Raw genomic sequence first — 24,663 nt, 5'->3', positions numbered from 1 at the left:
CTCCAAAAACTAGCTCCAAAAATTGGATTTCATGCATTCCACTACAAAAACACAAAAGTTAGATGAACATTCACCTTTTGAAATAACCTTAAAGGTATAAGGACTGGCAAATCACCCGATAAAGTTGAAGATTTCATCTACCTTGGATTTTACGATTTTGCACGCCATCAACTTCAGTTTCGAATGAAATAGTCACCATTAGGGAACTACAGTCCAAAGTTCAATAACAAGCACCCACTCCCATCGTAGTTTATGGTCCTCTGTCAGTCCAGTGAGGAGAGAACAAGGACTAACAGCAATATGAAGGCCCTTCTGCTTTTAGGGACTTTTCTGTCAGCACTACACCTCAGCAACTCACAAAAACAGGGTATGGTGATTTTTTTTCTTAAAAAGGAAAATTGAACCAACGATCTAATTAGGAATTTGTTTTGTAAATTGGAAACTTGTTTTCCCTAATGAGCGCCAGGTTAGCATATTACAGGCAAATGTTTGGAAACAGTTTGAAATGTAATTGTTTTTATGCTGTTACCTAAATCTGAACAAGCTAGTTTACACAAAACTGTAATCTTGAAAGTAAAACTTTCCCTTAGGTTATTTAAATGCGACTTGGGTGTTATTTTTATCTGACGCATGGGTCGGCTGAGACTCTAGACATGGAGTAACAGGGCAAAACAAGTTAGTTCAGCAAAAATCTGTCGATTTTGCAGGTAAAAACAAAACGTCGCTCTTAAAGCAGCTATTACCACAATGTCATTGTACCTTTATGTTATGTGCATGTTGTGACCTGAAGCTGAAATTACAGTATTTCACGGATGTTTATTTGAAGGAAATGTTATTTATAACTTCCCTCCCCTGTTAAGATGACCAGACGTTTCAAACCATCAGTCAGCACCTGAGCTGAATATACCCTGTTACTTAGTTTGAATTAATATTGTTATACATTTTTTTCACTTTGCAGATATAAAACTTTGATTTTAATGTTGCTTTAGTAAGCTGTAAAGATTCTCAGTCATTCAGGTAATAGTCATTTCAAAAATGTAAAAAAACAACAACAACAAACGACTGGACTTATTTTCCAAGTTTGTAGATGTTTTGCTTCCCATTTAGAAAGCCTTCTTAATTCAAAATGTCTGGAGCAGCGTTGAGTTCCAGGGCTTCTCCAAGCCTGGAACTCGACGCTGCTCCAGACATTTTGATGTTTGCATGTGTGTTAGTTTGGTAATGTGTGTAAGTTTTGGTAATTATCCCCTCAAAATGAGGAATACATTTTTTTTTTTTAAGAACTACTTGAAAGCGCTATCTTTCTGTGAAATCTGCGGAGAGCAAACCGGCTGAAAAGTACATGACTTTTTATTGCTGTTGTAAAACAGGGAGTGGGTCTCTGGTGATCATCTTAGTTAAACATTAGTTATAGATCTTCTAAAGGTTCCTGTTCCAACATGTTCTATTCTGAGCAAAAGCAGAACTTTACTGGTTTTGTAAATAAAATTAAAATAAACAAGGTTTTTCTCTCTTTTTTCATCGTCCAACAGATTTCTGTAAGCTGCCCATGGATCCAGGTGAAGGCTCAACCTTTAAGTTTGCTGTGTATTACAATCCTGACAAAGACCAGTGCTCGCCTTTCTTTTACCAAGGCCAGGGAGGAAATGCCAACCGTTTTCAGAGTGAAAGAGATTGTATGAGAAACTGCTCATACAATTCAGAAGAAAACTACCCCATGGATGGTGAGAAAGCTGTTTTTGGGGAGAAAAATTTGTTTCACTTTGAGGTTTGAATATAACTTTGGCTTTTTCCTTGCCTCTAATCTGGAAATACAAATCATAGGAAATGTAGCTGCTAAGATTGTCTTTAAGAACATTAAGAACATCCCTTGTGCTGTTGGTGAACTTTGGTATAAGAGGCCCTGATAAGAGTTTTATGACCTAAGGTACCATAAAAACTAAACCTACCTGAGTAGGAGAAACTAAAGGAAAACCTCATAACAATATTGCACAAAGGATCCCAGAATGGTTCTTTTTTTCTGGGCAGCAGGTTTTAAAGGTTTTAAGAATTCTATTTTTGTCATCTAATGCAAGGATGCTACATATCTAGATTTTGTAATATAGATGCGCCACCAAGTGGTGAAAATGTATGTTCATCAACAGTGACATATTCAGCAATATTTGTGAGTCTTGCATCAATAAAGTGGATAAGTCTAATTAAACAACTACTGCCATGAAAGAACTGACAGTATTTTCTGTTGACAGAAAGAGAAGCCTGTCGCTTCAAATATCAGAAAGGAGGATGTAGCGGTTTCTACTTGAGATACTACTATGACGCCGCTTTTGACAAATGCAAAAGATTTATCTGGACAGGCTGCTTTGGAAACGGAAACAGATTCTTTGACCAAACCAGCTGCAATGCCACCTGTGTTGGCATCCATGGTGAGCAGATATTTTTCTTAAATGCACAAAGTTGTTTATCTGTGTTTTTTACTTTAATTCTCAAAGGAGATTGCTGTATTTCTTAGATGACAGGGATGAAGAGGAGGAGCACGAGCCAGACACTCCTATTGGTAAGTGAGGACAGGGAGAAATATCCTCACAGCTGCTAAATAAATTTTTTTGGATTTGATACATTTATTCAAGAGAAAACTTGAAGATTGTGCCAATAGTCTTGATATTTTGCCCTCACACATCACTTCTGTTATCTTCAACAGCCATCATCTGTGGAGTTCTGCTTGCCGTTATCGTTCTCTCTATCTTAATAACTGTGACAGTCCTCACGGTTAAGTCAAAGTAAGTCTGCCTTATTTGGCTTTTCCATTTTTTTTCTTTTATAAAGTTCATCAATTATTTTTAATTATTAATTAAAAATCAATTATCTCTCCAACCTATTTCCCTATCTCTTGCTTCTCTAGAAAAAAAAAGCAAAAGAAGGGAGGAGGGAAGAACAAGGACCCCAAAAGCGAAGCACCACTTCAGGAAGCTGGGATGGAAATGACATAGAAAATCTCTAATCCTGCAAAACATTTCACTTAGTTTTTTATTTTTATTTGGTTGCCATAAAGAACTAATTTTTTTGTGTCTTGAAACCAAATGCCTCAATTTTACCTCTGAAGACTGCATTCAAAGTCCCATTAAAAAGAAAGAAGAAAAGAAGTTGTACTCTAAATAAGAGCTCTGGTTTTTTTTATATTACCTGCAAATGTTTTTTTGTTTTTGTTTACTTATTTTCCTCATCTCACAGATTCAACCAACATTTTTAAGTATAAGTGTGTAATCAAAGGAAGAATACATTTAGTATGAAATTTAAACTATTCAGAAATCAGCTTTAAATCATAATAAAACAGAAATCAGATTTCCATTAAATAGATAAAAAGATACTTGGTAATTTTTTTGTTTTTTTTGCCTTAAATATTAACTTGTCCTGCCTAGCAGTTGTGAAAAGAAAACAAACAAAAGTAACATTTACAGATATGTAATAAAAATCTTACTTGTTTTAAAAGTTTGCTTTTACGTTGGGTGGTGTTCTGATATGATTATGTTCTCTGAATTTGTTATATGTGGTGTTTTTTTCTTGCATATGCAGGAGTTTTTCTTTCAATTAGTGCTAAAACCAATATTCTCAGTATTGTTTCCGAAATGCATTTCAGGCTACTTTTGTGCTTTATGTAGTGTTTGCACTGCAGTGTGCACCAATAAAATAAACGATTTTGTTTAATGAATTTCAATTCAATGTCAACGCCGTACCCCTCCATATTTACTACCATTGATACATTAAACCTTTTTGGTGACTGTTAAATTACTATCAACAAAGCTGTGCAACACATGCATAAGACGTTGTTAATCTCTTTAGGTGTCTCAGCATTTGATTTATTTGGACATTCTATTAAATTTGATACTTACCCAGGTAGATTTTTAGCAGCAAATCTGGTTTAATATAAGAAATAATAATTTACATTGATCTTAAAGGGAGCCCCTCCAGTTCAGTTCAATTCATTGTATTTATGTAGCACCAATTCAAAACACATGTCATCTCAAAGAACTGTATAGAGAGCATAGCCTTGATAAAAGTTTTTATCAAGAAAACCAGTTGATTTGCATCCAGACATCGACTTGCAACACATGCTCCTCCAGCTTATGCTTGCAGCGACAATTTGTTTTTGTTTTGTTGTTAAATTTTTGCAGCAATCTCTCCCATCAAGGAAAACTCTCTTTTAACAGAAAGAACCCTCCAGCAGAACCAGGCTCAGTTTGAAAGGCCGTCTGTTGAGGCTGACTGGGGTTCAAAGAGATATATACGTATGTATATATATATATGTATATATATGTATATATATGTGTATATATATGTATATATATATATATATACATATATATACATATATATGTATATATATATGTATATATATATATATATATATATATATATATATATATATATATATATATATATATATATATATATATATATATATATATATATATATATATATATATATATATATATATATATATATATATATATATATATATATATATATACATGCAGTTTGCAAAAGCCCTGCTGAAAGCATTCCCAGAGATCCCTAACATGGACTTTAACACATAAAAAAAAAAGGAGAAGGAAAGGGGAGATCTTGCCCTTAATCTCCTAAATGCCTCTGATAAAGGCAATTTAACATATAAATAAAAAAGGTAGATGTTAGTTCGTTTACTTTTTTAACTTTTTTTTTTCTAGACAATTTCATCTTTTTAAAAGTGCAACCTTCAAAAATAGTATATATATATATATATACACTCACCGGCCACTTTATTAGGTACCCCATGCTAGTAACGGGTTGGACCCCCTTTTGCCTTCAGAACTGCCTCAATTCTTGGTGGCATAGATTCAACAAGGTGCTGGAAGCATTCCTCAGGGAGTTTGGTCCATATTGACATGATGGCATCACACAGTTGCCACAGATTTGTCGGCTGCACATCCATGATGCGAATCTCCCGTTCCACCATATCCCAAAGATGCTCTATTGGATTGAGATCTGGTGACTGTGGAGGCCATTTGAGTACAGTGAACTCATTGTCATGTTCAAGAAACCAGTCTGAGATGATTCCAGCTTTATGACATGGCGCATTATCCTGCTGAAAGTAGCCATCAGAAGTTGGGTACATTGTGGTCATAAAGGGATGGACATGGTCAGCAACAATACTCAGGTAGGCTGTCGCGTTGCAACGATGCTCAATTGGTACCAAGGGGCCCAAAGAGTGCCAAGAAAATATTCCCCACACCATGACACCACCACCACCAGCCTGAACCGTTGATACAAGGCAGGATGGATCCATGCTTTCATGTTGTAGACGCCAAATTCTGACCCTACCATCCGAATGTTGCAGCAGAAATCGAGACTCATCAGACCAGGCAACGTTTTTCCAATCTTCTATTGTCCAATTTAGATGAGCTTGTGCAAATTGTAGCCTCAATTTCCTGTTCTTAGCTGAAAGGAGTGGCACCCGGTGTGTTCTTCTGCTGCTGTAGCCCATCTGCCTCAAAGTTCGACGTACTGTGCGTTCAGAGATGCTCTTCTGCCCACCTTGGTTGTAACGGGTGGTTATTTGAGTCACTGTTGCCCTTCTATCAGCTGGAACCAGTCTGGCCATTCTCCTCTGACCTCTGGCATCAACAAGGCATTTCCGCCTACATAACTGCCGCTCACTGGATGTTTTTTCTTTTTCGGACCATTCTCTGTAAACCCTAGAGATGATTGTACGTGAAAATCCCAGTAGATCAGCAGTTTCTGAAATACTCAGACCAGCCCTTCTGGCACCAACAATCATGCCACGTTCAAAGTCACTCAAATCACCTTTCTTCCCCATACTGATGCTCGGTTTGAACTGCAGGAGATTGTCTTGACCATGTCTAAATGCCTAAATGCACTGAGTTGCCGCCATGTGATTGGCTGCTTAGAAATTAAGTGTTATAGAGCAGTTGGACAGGTATACCTAATAAAGTGGCCGGTAAGTGTATATATATATATATATATATATATATATATATATATATATATATATATATATATATATATATATATACATATATATATATGTATATATATATATATATATATATATATATATATATATGTACATATATATATATATGTACATATATATATATATACGTATATATATATATATATATATATATATATATATATATATGTATACATATATACGTATATATATATATATACATATATATGTGTATATATATGGATATATATATATATATATCCATATATATACATATATATGGATATATATATGTATATATATATATATATATATATATATATATATATATATATATATATATATATATATATATATATATATATATATATATATATATATATATATATATATATATACATGCAGTTTGCAAAAGCCCTGCTGAAAGCATTCCCAGAGATCCCTAACATGGACTTTAACACATAACAAAAAAAGGAGAAGGAAAGGGGAGATCTTGCCCTTAATCTCCTAAATGCCTCTGCTAAAGGCAATTTAACATGTAAATAAAAAAGGTAGATGTTAGTTCAATACCTTTTTAAACTTTTTTTTTTAAGTTTGATGAACAAAACTGTTGCGCAATGTGTGCCACTTTCAACCCACCTGGACCAGGAACTGCCGTTGTACATTGGGTGAGTATGAAAAACAGTTAAAGCAGTGATAGAATGATTCTATAGGGTATTTGGTGCTGGTCCTTAAGGTATAAGAATAGGGTGCGTAACATTGTTTGGGCTGAAAATGGCATATTTGCTGTTCCATGAGCCCTAATGCAAGCATGGTCAAACCGCCTAGAGTGAAACAACAGGTTTTCTTCCTTTAATGGAATGGTCATGAATATTTAGATAAGCTGTGCGCTGATTGGTTGGTTTACAAGGCCCGGGGTATTTTTGCATGGAGTTTGCATGTTCTCCCTAAGCATGCATGGGTTCTCTCTTGCTTCCTCCCACAGTCCAAAAACATGACTGTTAGGTTAATTGACTTCTCTAAATTTTCCTTAGGTGTGACTGTGTGTGTGAATGGTTGTTTGTGCTGTGTGTCTCTGTGTTGCCCTGCGATGGACTGGCGACCTGTCCAGGGTGTATCCGCCTCTTGCCCATTGACTGCTGGAGATTGACTGCAGCACCCCTCGTGACCCCAATTGGGACAAGCGTGTCAGATAATAGATGTAGATTTTAGAAGTTTTGCTGGATAGGTCTTGTGATGGACTGAGACAAAATCTATAAGAAATTGTTGTAATGTGTATTCTAATGAGTGCTCTTCAATGACGTCATTAATGGGTGTGACTATAAATTGTGGAGCATGTGCAATGTTGTTGTATGAAGTAAAATAAAGTGGTGGCGTGTGACGTGTCGCCCAAGGAAACAACTTGGTGTAGTCGTGTGCTGTTATTCTCCGACTGTTCCCTGCCCTTATGATGACAGCGCCAACAGAAATCATGGTACTTGACTGGTTTGATGAGATACACCATTTGTTTTTAATATGAAATCGCTAAATATGTATATTTTTTTGTAAATATGATAAATCTATTTTGATAGCTTCTAGGCCTACAGTTTTATTTTGAAAACAGGAAGTCGGTACACGATGTATCCGTTTTCCCTCGCTGTGTTTTTTTTTTTTTTTTTATACCGTAAAGTCTATGATAAGGGTGCATTTGAAGCGGCTTCCTCCGTTTTCAGTGTACCCGAAGCAGAGAGGATTTCCCTGAGGGAAGAAGAGAATTAACCGGAGCAAATGTTTGTCGAATGTCTGTCGAATATCCAACGTAAAACCAACTTTTCCGCGGTCTGAAATTCAACTTTTAACAACCTTGTAGCTCTTTTGATATTTTCACTCCATTTCGCCTATTTTTATTCAATTTGGTCATTTTTCTGTGACACAACTCAGTAACTTTCGTTAACATTCAGATCTGAAGAAAGTCCGAAATATGTCCTTCACTTTAAATTAACTATTTTAACTCAGTTTTCATTTAGACTGCCAAGTTTGACTTAGTGGAAAGGTGATGTGATTTTTACAAACGTTCAAAAAAATGGGAGGAAAATAACAGATTTTGTGTTTTAACAGGCCGCAACGTCATGACGGGAAATCTTAAAAAATTTAATTAAAAAAAACAGAGTTTGCAAAGTGTGATAGCAAAGCCCCCCACAATTGAATTGTTTGTTTCTAGCACACGATTAGTTTAGCGAAACAGCCATATTTTGTACACAAATGCGGAAGTGCTAACACATTTTTCTCGGAGGTTTTTCATCTTTGTGATAAAAACCAACGAGAGCCGGTGGAGCCTACGTCACTTCCTGGAGTTATATCCATTTGTTTGTGGCCAGCAGTTGCCTACTGCGTAAACACCAAAGAAATCGCTACTGTTTCACTTTACAATATGTGTTTGTGGAAACTGCAAGGGGTGACCTTTATTTGAACTCTTAGTCTAAAAAGGACAAGCTCTGGTTGTTACCTAACGCGAGGACGCGAAAACGTGCCTTCGATAGCTGCTGTCTGATAATTGGCTAACTATTGTTAGCTATCCGGATACCGTTGGTATTGTTGGGATTTTTTAAAGAGTCCGGCTCCTGGTACCGCTGGTGTTGCTCTGTCCATAGAGTTGTGAAGCTGATGGAGTGTCCTCATCTGAGCTCTAACCTAGGCTGTGCCACCGATTCCCCAAGGTTCCCTAACGGCACACCGTCCTCCTGGTGCTGTAATGGTAGGAACGCCATTTAGCTCACATTTGTTTAATTTACTAATTCTATCTAGGTAATTTAGCTAGATTGTTTATATGTTTAATCCTAGCAATAGGTCAGAAACTCAATTTAAGAGACGTACTTTAGGTACAAATAACTCAGCCTCAAGAGAAAATCACAATTAAGCTGTGATGCAAATGGAACAAAAAAATGCCCAATCTAAAGCTCCATCTTGCCTGTTTTATGCTCAGTTTGCAGGTCGAATAAAAGTCCATGGATTTGCCTGACCTGTCTGATGGTTCACTGTGGGCGGTAAGTGGTGTTTTACTACTAATCATGCCGATTCCCTGTGTTTTTCCTAATTATAATAATGCTTTTTTTCTTTTCTTAAGAGTGTTCTTTTGTGACAGGGGTCTCAATGTCTAGTCCTGCAACTTTCAGATATAACATTGGACCAATACACATAAACAGTCATGGTTGTAGACCTAACTTATCAGGGGGCCAGGGTGGGACAAGTTCTTTTTATTGGAGGCACAGAAAAAAGTATGTAAACAAATAAAACAAAGCATGGCAAATTTATTTGTGTAGCACAATTCAGTACAAAGACAAAGCAAAGTGCTTAACATGATTAAAATATAGTAAAATAAATCAGAATCAAAGCAAGTAGGAACAAATAAAAAAAAAGAAAAAAAAAATGCAGAAACAAAAAAGAATATCAAAAACAGTTGGACTAAAGAAAATAAAAAAGTTGAACTAATGATGTTTCAGTTGAACTGTTTAACTAGAACAGTTAAACAAAACTAGAACAAGGTAATATATAATAATTTAATATATTAATTTGCAGAACCAAATAACCCCTTCTGACTATGGAGACCCCAGATAAAGCAGGCAAACTTTATCCATCTTATTATTCTTATTACTTTATTATTCTTATTATTGTTTTTACTTTGTTACTTGAATGTAAAGCTGACCTAAAAGTCTTATCTACCTCTGCAAATGTCTGAAAACAGCCTCTGTCATCACTCTAAACCTTCGATTTATAATTGAGAGCACCAATTATAGCGCCCTAATGGTTAGGGCATAGAGCTTGGAATCCTGAGGTTCTGAGTTCGAGCCACACTCCCACAGACTGCCACTGTAGGTCCCTGAGCAAGACCCATAACCCCCAATTGCTCCCCAGGCACCCCACGATGGTATCCCACTGCTCCCCAGGGGGATGGGTTCAATGCAGAGGTAAATTTCTCCAACGTGAGATCAATAAAATTTAATTATCTAGTACTGTTAAAACAAGTTTCTATTATTTTCAAGGTATTGTTCTTTTTTCTATATAATAAGATTTAAACATACCAAGTGTATTATTATCCTATAACAGCTGTCATAAAGAAGGTATCAGTCAACTTTAATCAACTGCAACCCCTTCATTTTTAAAATACTGTTGAAATAAAACCGTGAAGGTAAAAAAAAGAAAATAGATTCAATAAGCCAATTAGTTACGGTTTCTGTGTCAACACGTATAATTATAAGAAATGTATTTAATAATATGTCTTCTGTACACGGCCACCCTCTCTAGAACAACCCATGCACCTAAATCAAATGGCTGGATTAGCTCCTCAGCATGCAGTAGAGCTCCCCAGAGTCCTGCTAATGACCTAATTATTTGATTTATCTAAAACCTCAAGTACTGCAGTTGGACAAATGTACTGTAGATGCTGAAATTGAATTGTGTTTTTGATATTTTCCATTTGCAGCTTGTTTGTCATATTAAACTGTATATTTTTTCTGGGATTTTGATAGGATGTCAAAACATCTTGTTAAGGGCTGTTACTAAGCTAACTGTATACTATTAAGAAACCATTAGAGTTGGATAATTATAGTGTTAACACCTCAAAGTGACTTATTTGAGCCAATTATACATACATGCATACATCATAGTTATATTTAAATTGTTAATGTTAAGTTTAATGCAAGTCATCGGGTAAGTAATAGTTATTTATTTTAAAGCATGTAGGTATTAAAATGATCTTTACAGTCTATTAAAGTGGTGAAAATTCTGTTTTTAAATAGGCTAATTTTCTATGAATGATTTATCTTGTGTCCTAACAATGTTATAAAACACAAATAAATCAATCCATTTAACTAATGCTCTTATATGGAGCATATAAGCATATAAATATAATTTTAAAATCGACCTGTTCTTATTTTTTTAAACTATTTAAATATAGAGGCTGAATGGAATATGTTTGCATTATCCATACATTCAATCCAAGATTCAAATAAAATTTGGAAACCGGTTGCGATCAAATGACTTACTGAGAAGTTTCGGATAGGAGAAAATGAAAATGGCACATTTAGGAAAAGGGCAAATGTCCCATTAATCATTCAGCAAATGTGACATAAAGATATTTAGTTGTTCTTTATATATTTTGTCAGATAATCATAGACATTTCTGTGTGTTAACTTACTAACTCTTTTATAGGTATGTCAATGGGCATGCTAAGAAACACTTTGAGGAGAACCAGGGCCCTGGGATTTGTCAAAGAAAGGGTGAAAAACAGGAGAAAGAGAAAACCTCTCATTCCGTCTGCATGGATTGCAGCAACTTCAGTGTATTTTGGTGAGAGGTTCTAATAAGAAACATAGTTTTATGCAAATTTTACATCGATTTAACAGCTGTTGACACAGCAGAGGTTTTTTTCTCATGTTGTAACTTTTACTGTATTTTATATATAGTTACAGATGTGATGACTTTGTTGTCAATGACACCAAACTTGGACATGTGCAGAAGGTCAGAGAAAATCTCCAGAGTTTAGAAAAGTGAGTATAAACATTCCCTAATAGAGCCTTAAAATGCTTTTGATTCATTATCTGCTCTACCATCACCACACCTACCAAAACCTTTGGCTGCAATTTCTATGAAAGATTGACATAATTTGGAATTGAAATAATTTCTTACATGTATGGTAAAAACAACCGTCTAATCCTTCTGCAGTTCATTGCTTTTGGGAGACAGACAGAGGAAGAGGAAATTTCTAGAAAGCCCAGCTGCAGATGGCAAGCTGTTAAAAGACAATGTGGGTAACATTTGCTTCAACAGTAGTCTGGAATGTATTCCTGTTTTTCCACAAGACTTTCAGGATAAATTCCTTCTCTCTGACATTATTACTCCGCTTCAACTTCTCCAGGATGGTGTAGCTGTGGGAGCAACTGGTCTACGAAACTTGGGCAACACATGTTTCATGAATGCCATCCTGCAGTCGCTCAGGTAAGACTTTGCTCTGAGGCGTGTGGGTGGGCGACTGGATTTACAGCACAAATCACCAGCTCTGCCCCAGTAGAGCTAGAGCCCCATGACCAGTCAGCCTTTTCTTAATACAGTCTGTGGCACAGTCAGGGATATTACAGAGGCTGCTTAGAACCAAGAAAACCGCAAAGGCCAGGTTTTTCCATCGATACAGGTTCTACTTTACTTCTACAGGATTATAAAGTGGTATCAAAACACGTCAACTAAAAATAAGATATTAATATAAACCGATTATGATTTTTTTCCTACCATTTATAAATAGTATTATATATGTAAGCCTTAGCTTTCTTCTTTGACTAAATTGATGGGGATGAGAAAATTCTCTTCCTTTATTGCTGAAAAGAGTTGTTATGCATTTTCTGTAAATGTCCTTACATTGGTCGTCTCTTTTCAATAAATGTGCTTTCTTTTGACAGCAACATCGAGCAGTTCAGCTGTTATTTCAAGGAGCTGCCTGCTGTAGCCCTGCGGAGTGGTAAGACGGCAGGAAGAAGGATGTACCACACCCGCAGCCAGGGGGACAACAGTGTGTAAGGTCCTCTTCTGCAGGAAGGAGAATTTATGGCCATTCATCTGTCATTTATTTCCATAACAGTGAAACCAGTTGGCTGTTTTAGGCCATCCAGGCAAACAAACAGTAGTAGTTGTTATTGGTGCTATAGGAAATATGCTATTTCATAGCACTACATTTATTTTTGACCAATTTTCTGAAGAAAGCTTTACACAGGATTGTATTAAGGTTTATGTGGTATTGTTTCCGGCTGTTCAGCATTGTAAATAAGTTGTTCTGTGTTAAACAGTTCCCTGGTGGAGGAGTTCAGGAAAACTCTTTGTTCCCTGTGGCAAGGAAACCAGGCTGCCTTTAGTCCAGACTCCTTATTTTACGCCATATGGAAAATTATGCCCAGTTTTAGGTAATATAAAGAGGCTACATGTAGCCACTGATGCTGATCTCAAATTTCTTCCTTGAGTGTTGCTATTTTTGCACAGTTATAATTGAAGTCTTTGTTTTATGGCGCAGGGGCTATCAGCAGCAGGATGCTCATGAATTCATGCGTTACCTGTTAGACCACCTCCACAGGGAGCTCCAGTACAGTCGCAATGGGGCAGCTTTCCCTGTCTCGCCTCAGGATGGAGTCACGCTCACCAGCACAGATAGTAAATGCTGCATGTGAGTCTGTTTTTGTGTTTGTATTTTTTATTTTTATTTTTTTTTAGCTTTTTTGTAGAAGAGATTGACAGTGTAAGATACTTAAGATAATATAAAACCTCAAAAACTATAGTTAAAACAAATGTATAAAAAATGATCTTCACGCATCTTTAAAATTCTCCTACCTGCAGAGAACATAGCAGCACATCTGTTTTTCTTAATGCTAATTGCACAGACTGCTACCTTGTTTTCCATTTCTACAACTTCTAGGGTATTATTTCTTCTTTATTTAAGGATCACCAGTCAGGGGTTGACGTTAAGGATTTTTACCACTTCCCCTTCGGGCAAGTGACTTTCACATTTCATTTGCCCAGAAACAATTTTTACTTGCCCAGTATAATGTTTGATAAATATAGTTCTAATATTCATTTTTGTATATATATCAATGAAGCATGTTTGTTTTTTAAATGTTTTTTGTAATTCAGTATTTCTTAAGTTTCCAGGTTCCTGGTGTGTATATGCATGTGTCAGATAGTTAACTCAAGCCTACATTACCGTGTTAACATGCTTTTAATCCTTCCTGCACATTCTTTTCAAACTTAACTTTGCTTTAACCTCTTGGACACTAGGCCTGTTTTCGAGAAATATGCTTGAAAATAAAATGCCCAAAATGAATTGAATATATCTCAAGAACCACAGAGTTTATTTTAATTGTTTTGGTATCAAAATAAAGGCAAGACCCCAGAGAATATGTTACAGGTCTAAAAACCATCTTGGGGCATACAGTTATTATTATTTTCCTAATCCCTGACTGATAATTTCTAATCTAGCGTGTATTATAGTATAGATTAAATTCATCATCCAGCTGCTGCTCTGCAGAATTCTCTCCCCAAAAGCTGAATCACACCATCAAGCGGAAAATCACGCGGCTTTTTCAAACCACGTGAGAATGTGTACAAAACAACAAAGATGGCGCCGGCAACGCTTGTGGGTCGTTTTCAGCGAATCCCGGAAATTTGTACTCTCCAACAATAAAAACTACTTGCCCCTGGCGATCGGGCAATGGTTAACATCGAGCCCTGCCATTACTCTCTACGACAGTAGAGGCTATTCTTCCTGTAATATTTAAAGCATATTACATTTAAACATACTTTAAATTAGGTGGTTATTTAGATAGACGGTCTACATGGATATTGTGGCTGCATGTTGTATGCTAACATGGCTTTTGTAGCTTAACAAGAACTATTTTAAGAGTTAACTTAATAGAGATAGGTGGCACTCCAAGCAAAATAAATGACTGTTTTTGAAAGCAGAAATATAAACATTGACCTTTTTTGTTGTTGTTTAATTACATTTTTGGCAAGCAAGGCAAATACTTTAGAACCCTTTTGCAGCTAGTAGATTGACAGTGTGCTGCAGGTTACCCATGCATCTGGTTACTCTAGTGTTTTATTTGGCATCTCATCAAAATAACTTTTTCCACACTTTAATAACCTGAGTTTTGTTAAACTGTTATATATATATACATATATTGGTACTCAGAAATGACTCATGACTGCTGCGCAGTAAAAGTAGAACCTTTAGCCGGTTTTAACTTCCACTACTTTGTCTCTAAACTGTTTTTTATACTAGGTGTTATTATAACGTTTATAAATTTTCTATCATTAATTCATTTATAAAGATGATTGAGTTACTATTTGGTTTAGAATTTAACTTTTCAAATTTAGCTTAAAATTCAATTTCAATTTCAATTCAATTCAGTTTATTTATATAGCGCCAAATTCACAACACATGTCATCTCAAGGCACTTTACAGTTCAACCAGATCATACAGTCAAATTGATACACAGTTTTCTATCTAAGGAAAACCAGTTGATTGCATTGACTCATTGACTCAAATACAATCCCCCACACTAAGCATGCTTGTAGCGACAGTGGAGAGGAAAAACTCCCTTTTAACAGGAAGAAACCTCCAGCAGAACCAGGCTCAGTGTGAGCGGCCATCTGCCGAGGCCGACTGGGGTTCAAGGAGACAGAAGCAGAGATACAAAAAGCAGCTGTAAAAGGCGGCCCCGTCCAGGAAACACGCAGCCAGGCAGACGAGCTCCAAGGCAGCTCCCATGCCAGAGGACGAAGAGAGCACATCCACTCAGTCACGGTCAGAGAAACAGGACCACACTGGAAAACAGGCCGATCTCCAACATCTATAAACAAGGGTGTTGATAGAAGCAGCACAGCTGATGTTTCTTTCCAGGATGACGTCACAGCCAAACAGGAACAGATGAGGCAAAGCTACTCTGAGGAAAAGCAGAGAGAGAAGAAGGTTAGAGATTGAACTAACAGATTCTGCAGAATAGGAGAACAGAGAGAGAATGAAGCAGAATGATGAAATGGGGGTCCCTATGTCCTCCAAAAGTCTAAGCCTATAGCAGCATAACTATAGAGATAGCTCAGGATAACCTGAGCCACCCTAACTATAAGCTTTATCAAAAAGGAAAGTTTTAAGCCTAGCCTTAAAAGTAGACAGGGTGTCTGCCTCACGGACTAAAACTGGTAGTTAGTTCCACAGGAGAGGAGCCTGATAACTAAAAGATCTGCCTCCCATTCTACTTTTAGAAATTCTAGGAACCACTAGTAAACCTGCAGATTGAGAGTGAAGTGCTCTGTTAGGAACATAAGGAACAATCAGATCTCTGATATAAGATGGAGCTTGGCCATTTAAGGCTTTATATGTGAGAAGGAGGATTTTAAATTCTATTCTTGATTTAACAGGAAGCCAATGAAGAGAAGCCAGGATAGGAGAGATATGATCTCTCTTTTTAATTTTCATCAGAACTCTGGCTGCAGCATTTTGGATCAGCTGAAGGCTTTTAACTACAGTTTGTGGACTTCCTGATAGTAAAGAATTACAATAGTCCAGCCTTGAAGTAACAAATGCATGGACTAGTTTCTCAGCATCACCCCTGGACAGGATATTTCTAATTTTTGTAATGTTCCTCAGATGAAAGAAGGAAATTCTAGAAACCTCTTTGATATGGGATTTAAATGACAGGTCCTGATCAAAAATAACACCAAGATTTTTTACTTTATTATCTGAAATCAGTTTAATCCCATCCAAATGAAGTGACTGGCTAATCAGTTTCTTTTTCAGAGACTCTGGTCCAAAGACTATAACTTCTGTTTTTTCTGCATTCAGGAGCAGAAAGTTAAGAGTCATCCAGGTTTTTATGTCTTCAAGACATGCCTGTAATCTATGTAATGGGTTAGCTTCATCTGGATTTATAGACAGATATAGCTGGGTATCATCAGCATAACAGTGGAAATTAATCCCATGCTGTCTAATAATTCTACCAATTGGGAGCATGTATAAAGTAAAGAGAATTGGTCCTAGCACTGATCCCTGTGGTACTCCACAGGTAACCTTTGAGCGTGTTGAAGATCTATCATTAACATGAACAAACTGAATTCGATCAGATAGATAAGATTTAAACCAGTCTAGTGCTGTTCCTTTAATTCCAACATAATATTCAAGTCTTTCTAAAAGAATATTATGTTCAACTGTATCAAATGCAGCACTAAGATCCAACAGGACGAGCACAGATACAAGTCCATTATCTGAGGCCATGAGAATATCATTAGTGACTTTCACCAGAGCTGTTTCAGTGCTATGATGAGCTCTAAAGCCAGACTGAAACTCTTCAAAAAGTTCATTATGGTGGAAGTGATCGCAAACTTGTTTGGCAACTACTTTCTCAAGAATTTTGGATAAGAAAGGAAGATTGGATATAGGTCTATAATTGACCAAGTCATCTGGGTCAAGAGACGGTTTCTTAAGCAGAGGTTTAATTACAGCAACCTTAAAAGCTTTAGGTACATATCCCTGTAACAGAGATAGATTAATCACATCTAAAATGGAGGAGGAGATCAAAGGGAATACCTCCTTAAATAACCTGGTTGGAACTGGATCTAACATACAAGTTGAAGGCTTAGATGAAGACAATAATTTTGCTAATTCAGAGAGTTCAACTGGATCAAAGCAGTCTAAACCCGGTTCAGATTCCATGACTACCTCAGGTACAATCGCGGATAGAGGAGTGCTTATGATCTTATTTTTAATAAGATCAATCTTATTTATAAAGAATCCCATAAAATCATTGCTGCTAAGAGCAGGTGGAATGGACGGTTCAACAGAGCTATGGCTCTGGGTGAGTTTGGCAACTGTATTAAAAAGAAATCTAGGATTATTCTTATTCTCCTCTATTAATGAGGAGAAGTATGCTGCTCTTGCTTTACAAAGGGTCCTCTTATACAGCAGTAAACCATTTTTCCAGACTAGGAAGGACTCTCGCAGGCCTGTGGAGCGATATTTTCTCTCCAGTTTCCTAGCATTTTGCTTCAAAGTACGCAGCTCTGCATTAAACCAAGGAGCAAGCTTTCTATTTTTAACGGTTTTCATTTTCAAAGGAGCTGCGTTGTCTAAGGCAATACGCAGAGAACTAGCAACCCCATCAACAAAATCATCAACCTGTGAAGGGGAATAAGCTAAGCTTTTGCACTCTGCAGCACTGCTCAGTGACACAGAGGAGAGAGAAAGTGAAGCAGATTCTTTAAAATTTATAAAGATCTACTAAAATTGTACTAAATTCTACTAAAACCTTCTTTTGGGGGAGGAGAACTCTGTTAGAGTAATCCTGAAGGTTATTAGAAAGTGGTCAGAGAGGACAGGGTTGTGAGGAAATACTGTTATTTCTTCACATTCTATGCCGTATGTCAGCACAAGATCCAAAGTATGAAGATGAGTATGAAGATGAGAATGCGTGGGACTATTCACATTTTGAACAAAGCCAATAGTGTCTAAGATAGCATTAAAGGCTGCTCTTAAGCTATCGCCTTCAATGTCAGCATGGATGTTAAAATCTCCCACTATGATGACCCTGTCAGTATTTAATACCAAATCAGAAAGGAACTCTGAAAACTCATCTAAAAATTCAGAGTAAGGACCTGGTGGACGATACAAAGTTACAAAAAGAAGAGGTTTTCTTGCCTTGAAATTTGGATCAGGGAAATTAAGGGTTAAATGTTCAAAAGAGTTGTAGGTATTAATTGTTTTGGGAGTAATCAGTAAGTCAGACTGGAAGATTGTTGCTACTCCTCCTCCTCGCCCAGAACTTCTGGGGATGTGAAAATTTAAATAGCTTGAAGGAGTTGCCTCATTTATGCTCACATAATCCTCTTGCTGCAGCCAGGTTTCTGTAAGGCAAAACAAGTCAATGTGATTATCACAAATCAAGTCATTAACTAGTAGACTTTTAGAGGAAAGCGATCTTATGTTAAACAGACCGCATTTAAATGTTTTAACTTTTTCCCCAATTGGAGTTATTTTGATTTTAATTAGATTATCATGATTTACTCCTTTGGGAATCTTTGCTAATTTATTAGATTTTGGTCGTGGGCAAGACACTGTCTGGATGGAGTAAAGAGTGGGTAACAGTAGAGAAGCTGCAGAGATGTGTGTTAAACTACAAAAATGTCCAAAAGGCTGATTTAATCTGCCATTGTTTGGATTTTCCCTAAAGAAATCAATAGTATCCCTTTTCTTAGTAACTAATATCAATGTTTTTCTGATCCTGTGTAGAAATGGGACTTCCAGTGTTGTCACGTCCATTTTCGGTGGAATACTTCAAAATGAAGTCAACTGCCTGATATGTGGGACAGAATCTCGAAAGTTTGACCCATTTCTTGGTAAGATTAGCTTTTATTTGTAACCTTTTTTTTTTGTGGATGAAACAGCTATTTATGTTTATTTTCTGTCCTCACGTGGAGTTGAGATGATACAGATGAGGTATGATACAACCTTTAACAAAATACTTTGTTCCCTCCCATTCTTATTGCTTCTAGATCTGTCTTTGGACATCCCCAGTCAGTTTAGACAAAAGAGAAGTAAGGACCAGGAGCCAGGTCCTACATGCACTTTACGTGGTAAGTTTAGTACTGTCAATATAACAGCTTTTTTTTTTTTACTTTTCATTAATGTTATGTTGTAACTGTGAATATTAAAAATGTGTTTTAGACTGCTTGCGTAGCTTCACTGACCTCGAAGAGCTTGATGAAACTGAGCTATATTATTGCCACAAGTGTAAAAAACGCCAGAAATCGACTAAGAAGTTCTGGATCCAGAAGCTGCCAAAGGTGTGAGGCCCACATTTTTTATTTTTCAGATTAACAAATATATTTTTTTTTTTATGCTTGTTCTTCAAAGCTTCAGTGGCCTATAAAGTTTTATTTTTCAAATGTAGGTCCTGTGCCTGCATCTCAAACGGTTCCACTGGACGGCCTTTCTGAGAAACAAGGTGGATACTTATGTGGAGTTTCCACTGACAGGCCTGGACATGAGAGGCTTCTTACTGGAGGTAAGGCCAGTTAACACGTTAGAATTTTAGTAGCAAAAAAGTGTTTTGATTTTAATTTATTAATAAATTTATATCCATGAGTAGATGCTAATAAAAATGACAGGGCAATTAATTACATTTACAATATAATCACAATTGAACAAAAATAAATGTGGCATAAAAACATTTAAAAAGGTATTTGCATTGTTGCTGCTGTCTGCATCAAGTGGGAGTCATCTCTCTACTTCATCTGCAATTGCAGCCTGGTAATATACGCCACTGGTGCTCCCTGCTGGTGTCAATCACTGAAAGATTCACTGCTTCTAAGACAAGAAGGCCACGTTTCTTAGGGTCAATATCCTCAGATCTCCAAGCTTCATGTTCAGAATCAGAATCAGACATACTTTAATAATCCCAGAGGAAAATTACAATCAGATTACCTTAAGATAAGTGAGCACTTTAAGCGAAGGGTTCTCATAGTCAAGAAGTTGCATCCAAACTTTGTCATCAAGTGCAATAAAAAGGAATTGAAGAAACTGATGTTAAGATTACAGCTACTGAGCTTTATAGCAGCGAAGATAAACTCTGGAGTGACAGATCATGTCTCTATTTTGCAATCCAGTAGACCAATATGTGTTTAGCATTTGCCACCAGAATGGAGCATTCTCGATTAAAGTCATGTGAAAAAAAAATTGGTCCAGAGAGGCTTATTGTTTGAGACTCAAAAACATTTACCTTCTCAACTTCATGTGCACACTCGGATCCCTGCTCTCCTCGCTTGGCTCCATTTCTGCGCTCACCACTTGTAATGTTTTGTTAATGTGCTGCACCAACTGGCCAATCAAAGACAGGCCTGAGTATAACGGTAATATTTATATATCCATCCATTTTATAGCACGCTTACCCCAACTGGGGTCGCGAGGGGTGCTGGTGTCTATCTCCAGCAGTCAATGGGCGAGAGGCGGGGTACACCCTGGACAGGTCGCCAGTTCATCACAGGGCAACACAGAGACAAACAGGACAAACAACCATTCACACACACACCTAAGGGGACTGTAGAGAAGCCAATTAACCTAACAGGTCATGTTTTTGGACTGTGGGAGGAAACCGTAACATGCAAACTCCATGCAGAAAGACCCCGGACCAGGAATCGAACCCAGAACCTTCTTGCTGCAAAGTAGCAGTGCTATTATATATTAATAAAATTAACTTTTCTTGAGAAAATTGCTTTTGTCCCATTTTTAGATTGTTATTGCCTTTTTCTCGGGTGAAATCTGGAGAAATAAACTTATGCTACGTTCCCTAATTTTTGATGCTAGTACAAGTTTAGTTCTGACGTGCAGCTGAAGCATCTTTGCTGCTTTAGCTGCTCGTCGAAAAGTGGGTGTGATGCACGTTGGGCAGAGCTTTCCTAAACTTTCTTTGCCTGTGACAGCGGCGGATGAGATTGAGAGAGCCGCTAGGCTTATTTTAATGAATAATGCTACATTCACATCCTAAGCACTGGAAGCAGCAAAAAGCATATGCTGCTTCATTTTTTATGTTTGTCCACATTAAGGTCAGACATCCAGTAAAGTGTGTCCAGATGCGTCGGATGTTTCTGCTGCTCTTGTGTTTAGTGGCTGAGAGCGGCTTTGCTATATTTGCTGTTGTGAGTGGGTAAAAAGTATTTTTTATGTGTTTTTAAGTAAGAAAGTTTACCTGAAAACTTCATATGTGTAGTCAGTTTATCAAGATTACAATCCTGCCTTCAAATATTATTTTGCTGTCGGAGCCACTCAGACCCCCGTACACCAGCTGTCTGACCGGATGTACGGTAGAGCTCTCTCCCTGGAAATCCTGTTCAGCGGCAGCCTCTGGCCCCGTCGCCTCTTTGCAGTTTTCCACTACTGCTTGTGGTGCCTGGAAGGCATTTTTCACGTATGCAATCCAAACTGCAGGCACCTGAATAATGGTTTCGAAATTTTATGTTAACTTAGGGATTAATAAACTTTTTCCGAGGAGTGATCATAGCGCTCTGCATCAGCAGCGCTGTGTCTGTCTCCCTGCCAGCACCCAGATAAGCTCCTCTGATTGGTTGATGTGTCGCGTCGAGCAGCACATCAACCAGCACAAATCCTGCTGTTCGAAACGTGCTGCAGGACCTTTTGCTGCGCCTTGATGCTCGTCAACCATTGACTTTGCATATAAACTAGCTGCTTCTGCTACCGCTAGCACGTGCTTTCTGAACGTAGCATTAAGACAACAAACGTCCCCTTTCATGCCCATACATTTAAAAGAACATTGCAGTAAAATCCTCAATTTACAATATAGGCATTTCTTTGGTAGAAACCAAAGAAAGTGTATCATCTTAGGAGCTTGAAGGAAAAGATCCTGAAAATAGGACAAAAATATGGCATCATACGCCATAAGTGCAGAGATGGAGCTGAGCGAGCAAGTGTGGATGAGGCCGAGCGCATGGAGAGGGGAAGCCAAGCACGCTCGTAGACAAAGGCCAGTGTGCACAGAAATGTTATTGGGTGCGCGTTTTTAGAGTTGAGCATGTGGCAAACAGGTTTTGAGCGAAGGTGTGTGAGTTTAAAAGCTTCACATCATTAGAATAGAATTGGATTTAACTTTATTCATTACGCTGTCACAAGTACAAAACAACAAAATGAACTCTGTGCATTTAACCCATCCCCTTGGGGAGCAGTGGGCTGCCGTTTTATGGCGCCTGGGGGGAGCAGTGTTGGGTTAAGGTTCTTGCTCAGGGAACCAGAGTAGCCGTCTGAGAAAGTAAGGCTTGACCTCAGAACCTCCTTGGCCACCACTCCCCCAAACGGTAGCGTCCCTGACTAGGAATTGAGAGTGCAGAATCTCAACCTCTAGACCAACATTGACCAACTGTTCTAACTGTGCGCTCAGACTGGTAGATGAGCGCCACGGTCAGTGGCAGAAAAATTACGCCATGCATTTCCTTTTGCAACACAACATAGCACGAAGCAGGCGTTTACATGCATGAGTGGGTTGGGTATGGAAGAACCTGATTCGCTGCCATGGACTCCCTGCCATCAACCTGTTGTTGAATTGAAACCAAAAAATGCAAGCCAAGGGTTTTCTGATCTGACAAGTGCAATTATGGAAGACTGGTCAAAAATAGAAACACTTTGGTTCAAACCTTTGCTTTTACACGGATCCCTTGGTCAATAAACCCGAGGGATGGACAGAAATCACAGAAAGTGATTTTTTTTTTTTTTCTTTTTCATAGAAAGCATATACTTTTTGTGTTTAAAGCTTCCCTTTTCCCTTATGTCTCTGCAGCCAGAGAACACATTACCAGGAAGCTGCTTGTATGACCTTGCTGCTGTTGTGGTGCATCATGGGTCTGGGTGAGTCAAGGTTTTGTATCATTCAAGCTTTACTCCATGACTTATGCAGGCCATTATGTTTAACATAGACATGGGATAAGGGTATAATGATATTCATTGTTTGTTAGCGTATGCCTGCTTACAGTGTGCTAATTTTAAAGGCTTATCTGCAGCCTAATAAGCTTGACAGGTGTCCGTTTTTTTTTTATCAGGTCTTCATTATTATTAAGCAAAGATTTCAGTTGCCAAATTTTATTGATGAACACTTGCAATGAGTTTTGTAGACAGCTGACGTTTGAAAGAAAAAGCATTAAAGTTTTTAAAAATGTGTTCATATAGTTGCTGCCATCTCAGTTTTGGCCTCTAAGTGGCAGTGTTGTGCCACTGTCGTACATTAAAGCCAGACATGTCCCTGTTGCTCCACCAGCAACAGATGAATCTCTAAAAATCCAGAAGGTACAATGTGAAACGCGTCTGTGTTCACAGGGTCGGATCGGGGCATTATACGGCGTATGGCAGCCATGAGGGCCGCTGGTACCACTTCAACGACAGCACAGTGACTCTGACCAATGAGGACACGGTGAAGAAAGCTAAGGCCTACATTCTCTTTTATGTTGAGAGGATTGGTCAAGTGGCTTTAGACAAGATTCCCTCCGACAGCACGTCCGCAATCCAGCCTGAAGTAGACACGGCAGCCACAGACTGCGTTTCAGCAGAAATAGTTACTCAGGAGGACCAGGCTCCAGCAGACGCAGAGATAGTTTTGATGGATGGTGCAGCCGAACAAACAGACATCCCTGGTGATAAAGAAGGAGGAGTTGCTAGCGTAAATATAGCCTCTTTAAACAAGACGACAATGGTGTCAGCAGAGGCTGCAGCAGACGAAGAGATCTCAGAGCAGACTGTGACGGAGGAATCGATGCACACTGCTGCGCCTGAATTCACTGCCTCAGATTAGCTTTTTGGTTTCACCTCAACGTGTCACAGCCCTTCTTTATTAATCTAGTTCATTTCCCCATTGATCATACGAGTTTCTTGTGTTGATGTGTTTGAAATAATGACTTGCTGCTTTTTATATATTTTTAGGTGTATTTTGTCAGATTTTTCTGTATGTTATTGTTTCTAATAATGAAGTAAAGCTTGAACTTTGGAAAACCTCAGGCGGTCCATAGTTCAATAGACTGAGACTGTATCCCCGCATTGTAATTGTGAATATACTTGACTGTTTTGTCATATTTCTTTAAGTTTCATAATTTTGCCTTTTTTCCCACACTTTAAATCGTCTAGCTCTGTTTATCAGTTTTTTAGTGAATATTTAGTCTTTATACTGCATCATGTTGGAGTGTTTATTTGGGCTTTTTGTTTGTATTTCCTTCTTTACCACCCCCCCCCCCCCCATATCATCCTGTTTAGTCAGTATTGGTGGTGAAGTATCATTTAACGTTTATGTTGCCGTCGATGACCAAGTCACAGGACCCTGATGAAATTCACAGCAAAGTATGTATCGTCCAGCGCTGCCATGACTGAATGATAACTTTCACTCATACATTGGTGTTGTGATGTTTTCCATGGGTACTGAAATCCTGTCTGCTCTGTGAGGCTGTTATTTAGCTACAATCTACACAAACATGTATAGAATGATTACACATAGTGGTATATTTTAAGGGTTTTGCTTTCATGTTTGTCGAGCTTGGGTGCTAACTTAGTAAAACCCACAACTCAACTTTCTCAGAAAATTGGAATATAGTAAAAACTAAT

The 24,663-nt window shown here is 37.7% G+C and overlaps 2 protein-coding genes across 2 annotated transcripts; both read left to right on the top strand.

Annotated features, from left to right (window-relative positions):
* Window positions 1-233: 233 nt before the first annotated feature.
* Window positions 234-3,486, top strand: si:dkeyp-73b11.8 (BPTI/Kunitz domain-containing protein). The gene is made up of 6 exons (XM_038268733.1): window positions 234-367; window positions 1,533-1,724; window positions 2,247-2,423; window positions 2,510-2,554; window positions 2,699-2,777; window positions 2,900-3,486. The coding sequence occupies exons 1-6, from the start codon at window positions 253-255 to the stop codon at window positions 2,985-2,987; spliced, it is 696 nt and encodes a 231-aa protein (XP_038124661.1). The 5' UTR covers window positions 234-252; the 3' UTR covers window positions 2,988-3,486.
* Window positions 3,487-8,310: 4,824 nt separating this feature from the next.
* On the top strand, window positions 8,311-24,289 carry usp3 (ubiquitin specific peptidase 3). Its single transcript, XM_038268911.1, has 15 exons — window positions 8,311-8,742; window positions 8,971-9,031; window positions 11,196-11,333; window positions 11,450-11,533; window positions 11,709-11,790; window positions 11,902-11,981; window positions 12,437-12,550; window positions 12,821-12,934; window positions 13,042-13,191; window positions 18,805-18,911; window positions 19,068-19,148; window positions 19,240-19,358; window positions 19,466-19,579; window positions 22,859-22,926; window positions 23,392-24,289. The coding sequence occupies exons 1-15, from the start codon at window positions 8,652-8,654 to the stop codon at window positions 23,861-23,863; spliced, it is 1,875 nt and encodes a 624-aa protein (XP_038124839.1). The 5' UTR covers window positions 8,311-8,651; the 3' UTR covers window positions 23,864-24,289.
* The last annotated feature ends 374 nt before the right edge of the window (window positions 24,290-24,663 follow it).

The sequence above is a fragment of the Cyprinodon tularosa genome, unplaced genomic scaffold (genome assembly GCF_016077235.1).
Source record: "Cyprinodon tularosa strain WSP-4 unplaced genomic scaffold, ASM1607723v1 ctg71, whole genome shotgun sequence".
Lineage (NCBI taxonomy): Eukaryota > Metazoa > Chordata > Actinopteri > Cyprinodontiformes > Cyprinodontidae > Cyprinodon > Cyprinodon tularosa.
The sequence above is the reverse complement of the archived record's forward strand: the minus strand, read 5'-3'. Positions and strand labels throughout refer to the sequence as shown.

Bases quoted from the DNA above. Each gene is read 5' to 3' on its own strand.
- usp3 (XM_038268911.1), top strand. From the start codon at position 8,652: ATGGAGTGTCCTCATCTGAGCTCTAACCTAGGCTGTGCCACCGATTCC. The intron at 11,791-11,901 runs GTGGGTAACATT...CAACTTCTCCAG, and splicing joins GCAAGCTGTTAAAAGACAAT to GATGGTGTAGCTGTGGGAGC. The intron at 18,912-19,067 runs GTAAGATTAGCT...TATTGCTTCTAG, and splicing joins AAAGTTTGACCCATTTCTTG to ATCTGTCTTTGGACATCCCC.
- si:dkeyp-73b11.8 (XM_038268733.1), top strand. From the start codon at position 253: ATGGTCCTCTGTCAGTCCAGTGAGGAGAGAACAAGGACTAACAGCAAT. The intron at 2,424-2,509 runs GTGAGCAGATAT...TGTATTTCTTAG, and splicing joins CACCTGTGTTGGCATCCATG to ATGACAGGGATGAAGAGGAG. The intron at 2,555-2,698 runs GTAAGTGAGGAC...TATCTTCAACAG, and splicing joins CGAGCCAGACACTCCTATTG to CCATCATCTGTGGAGTTCTG.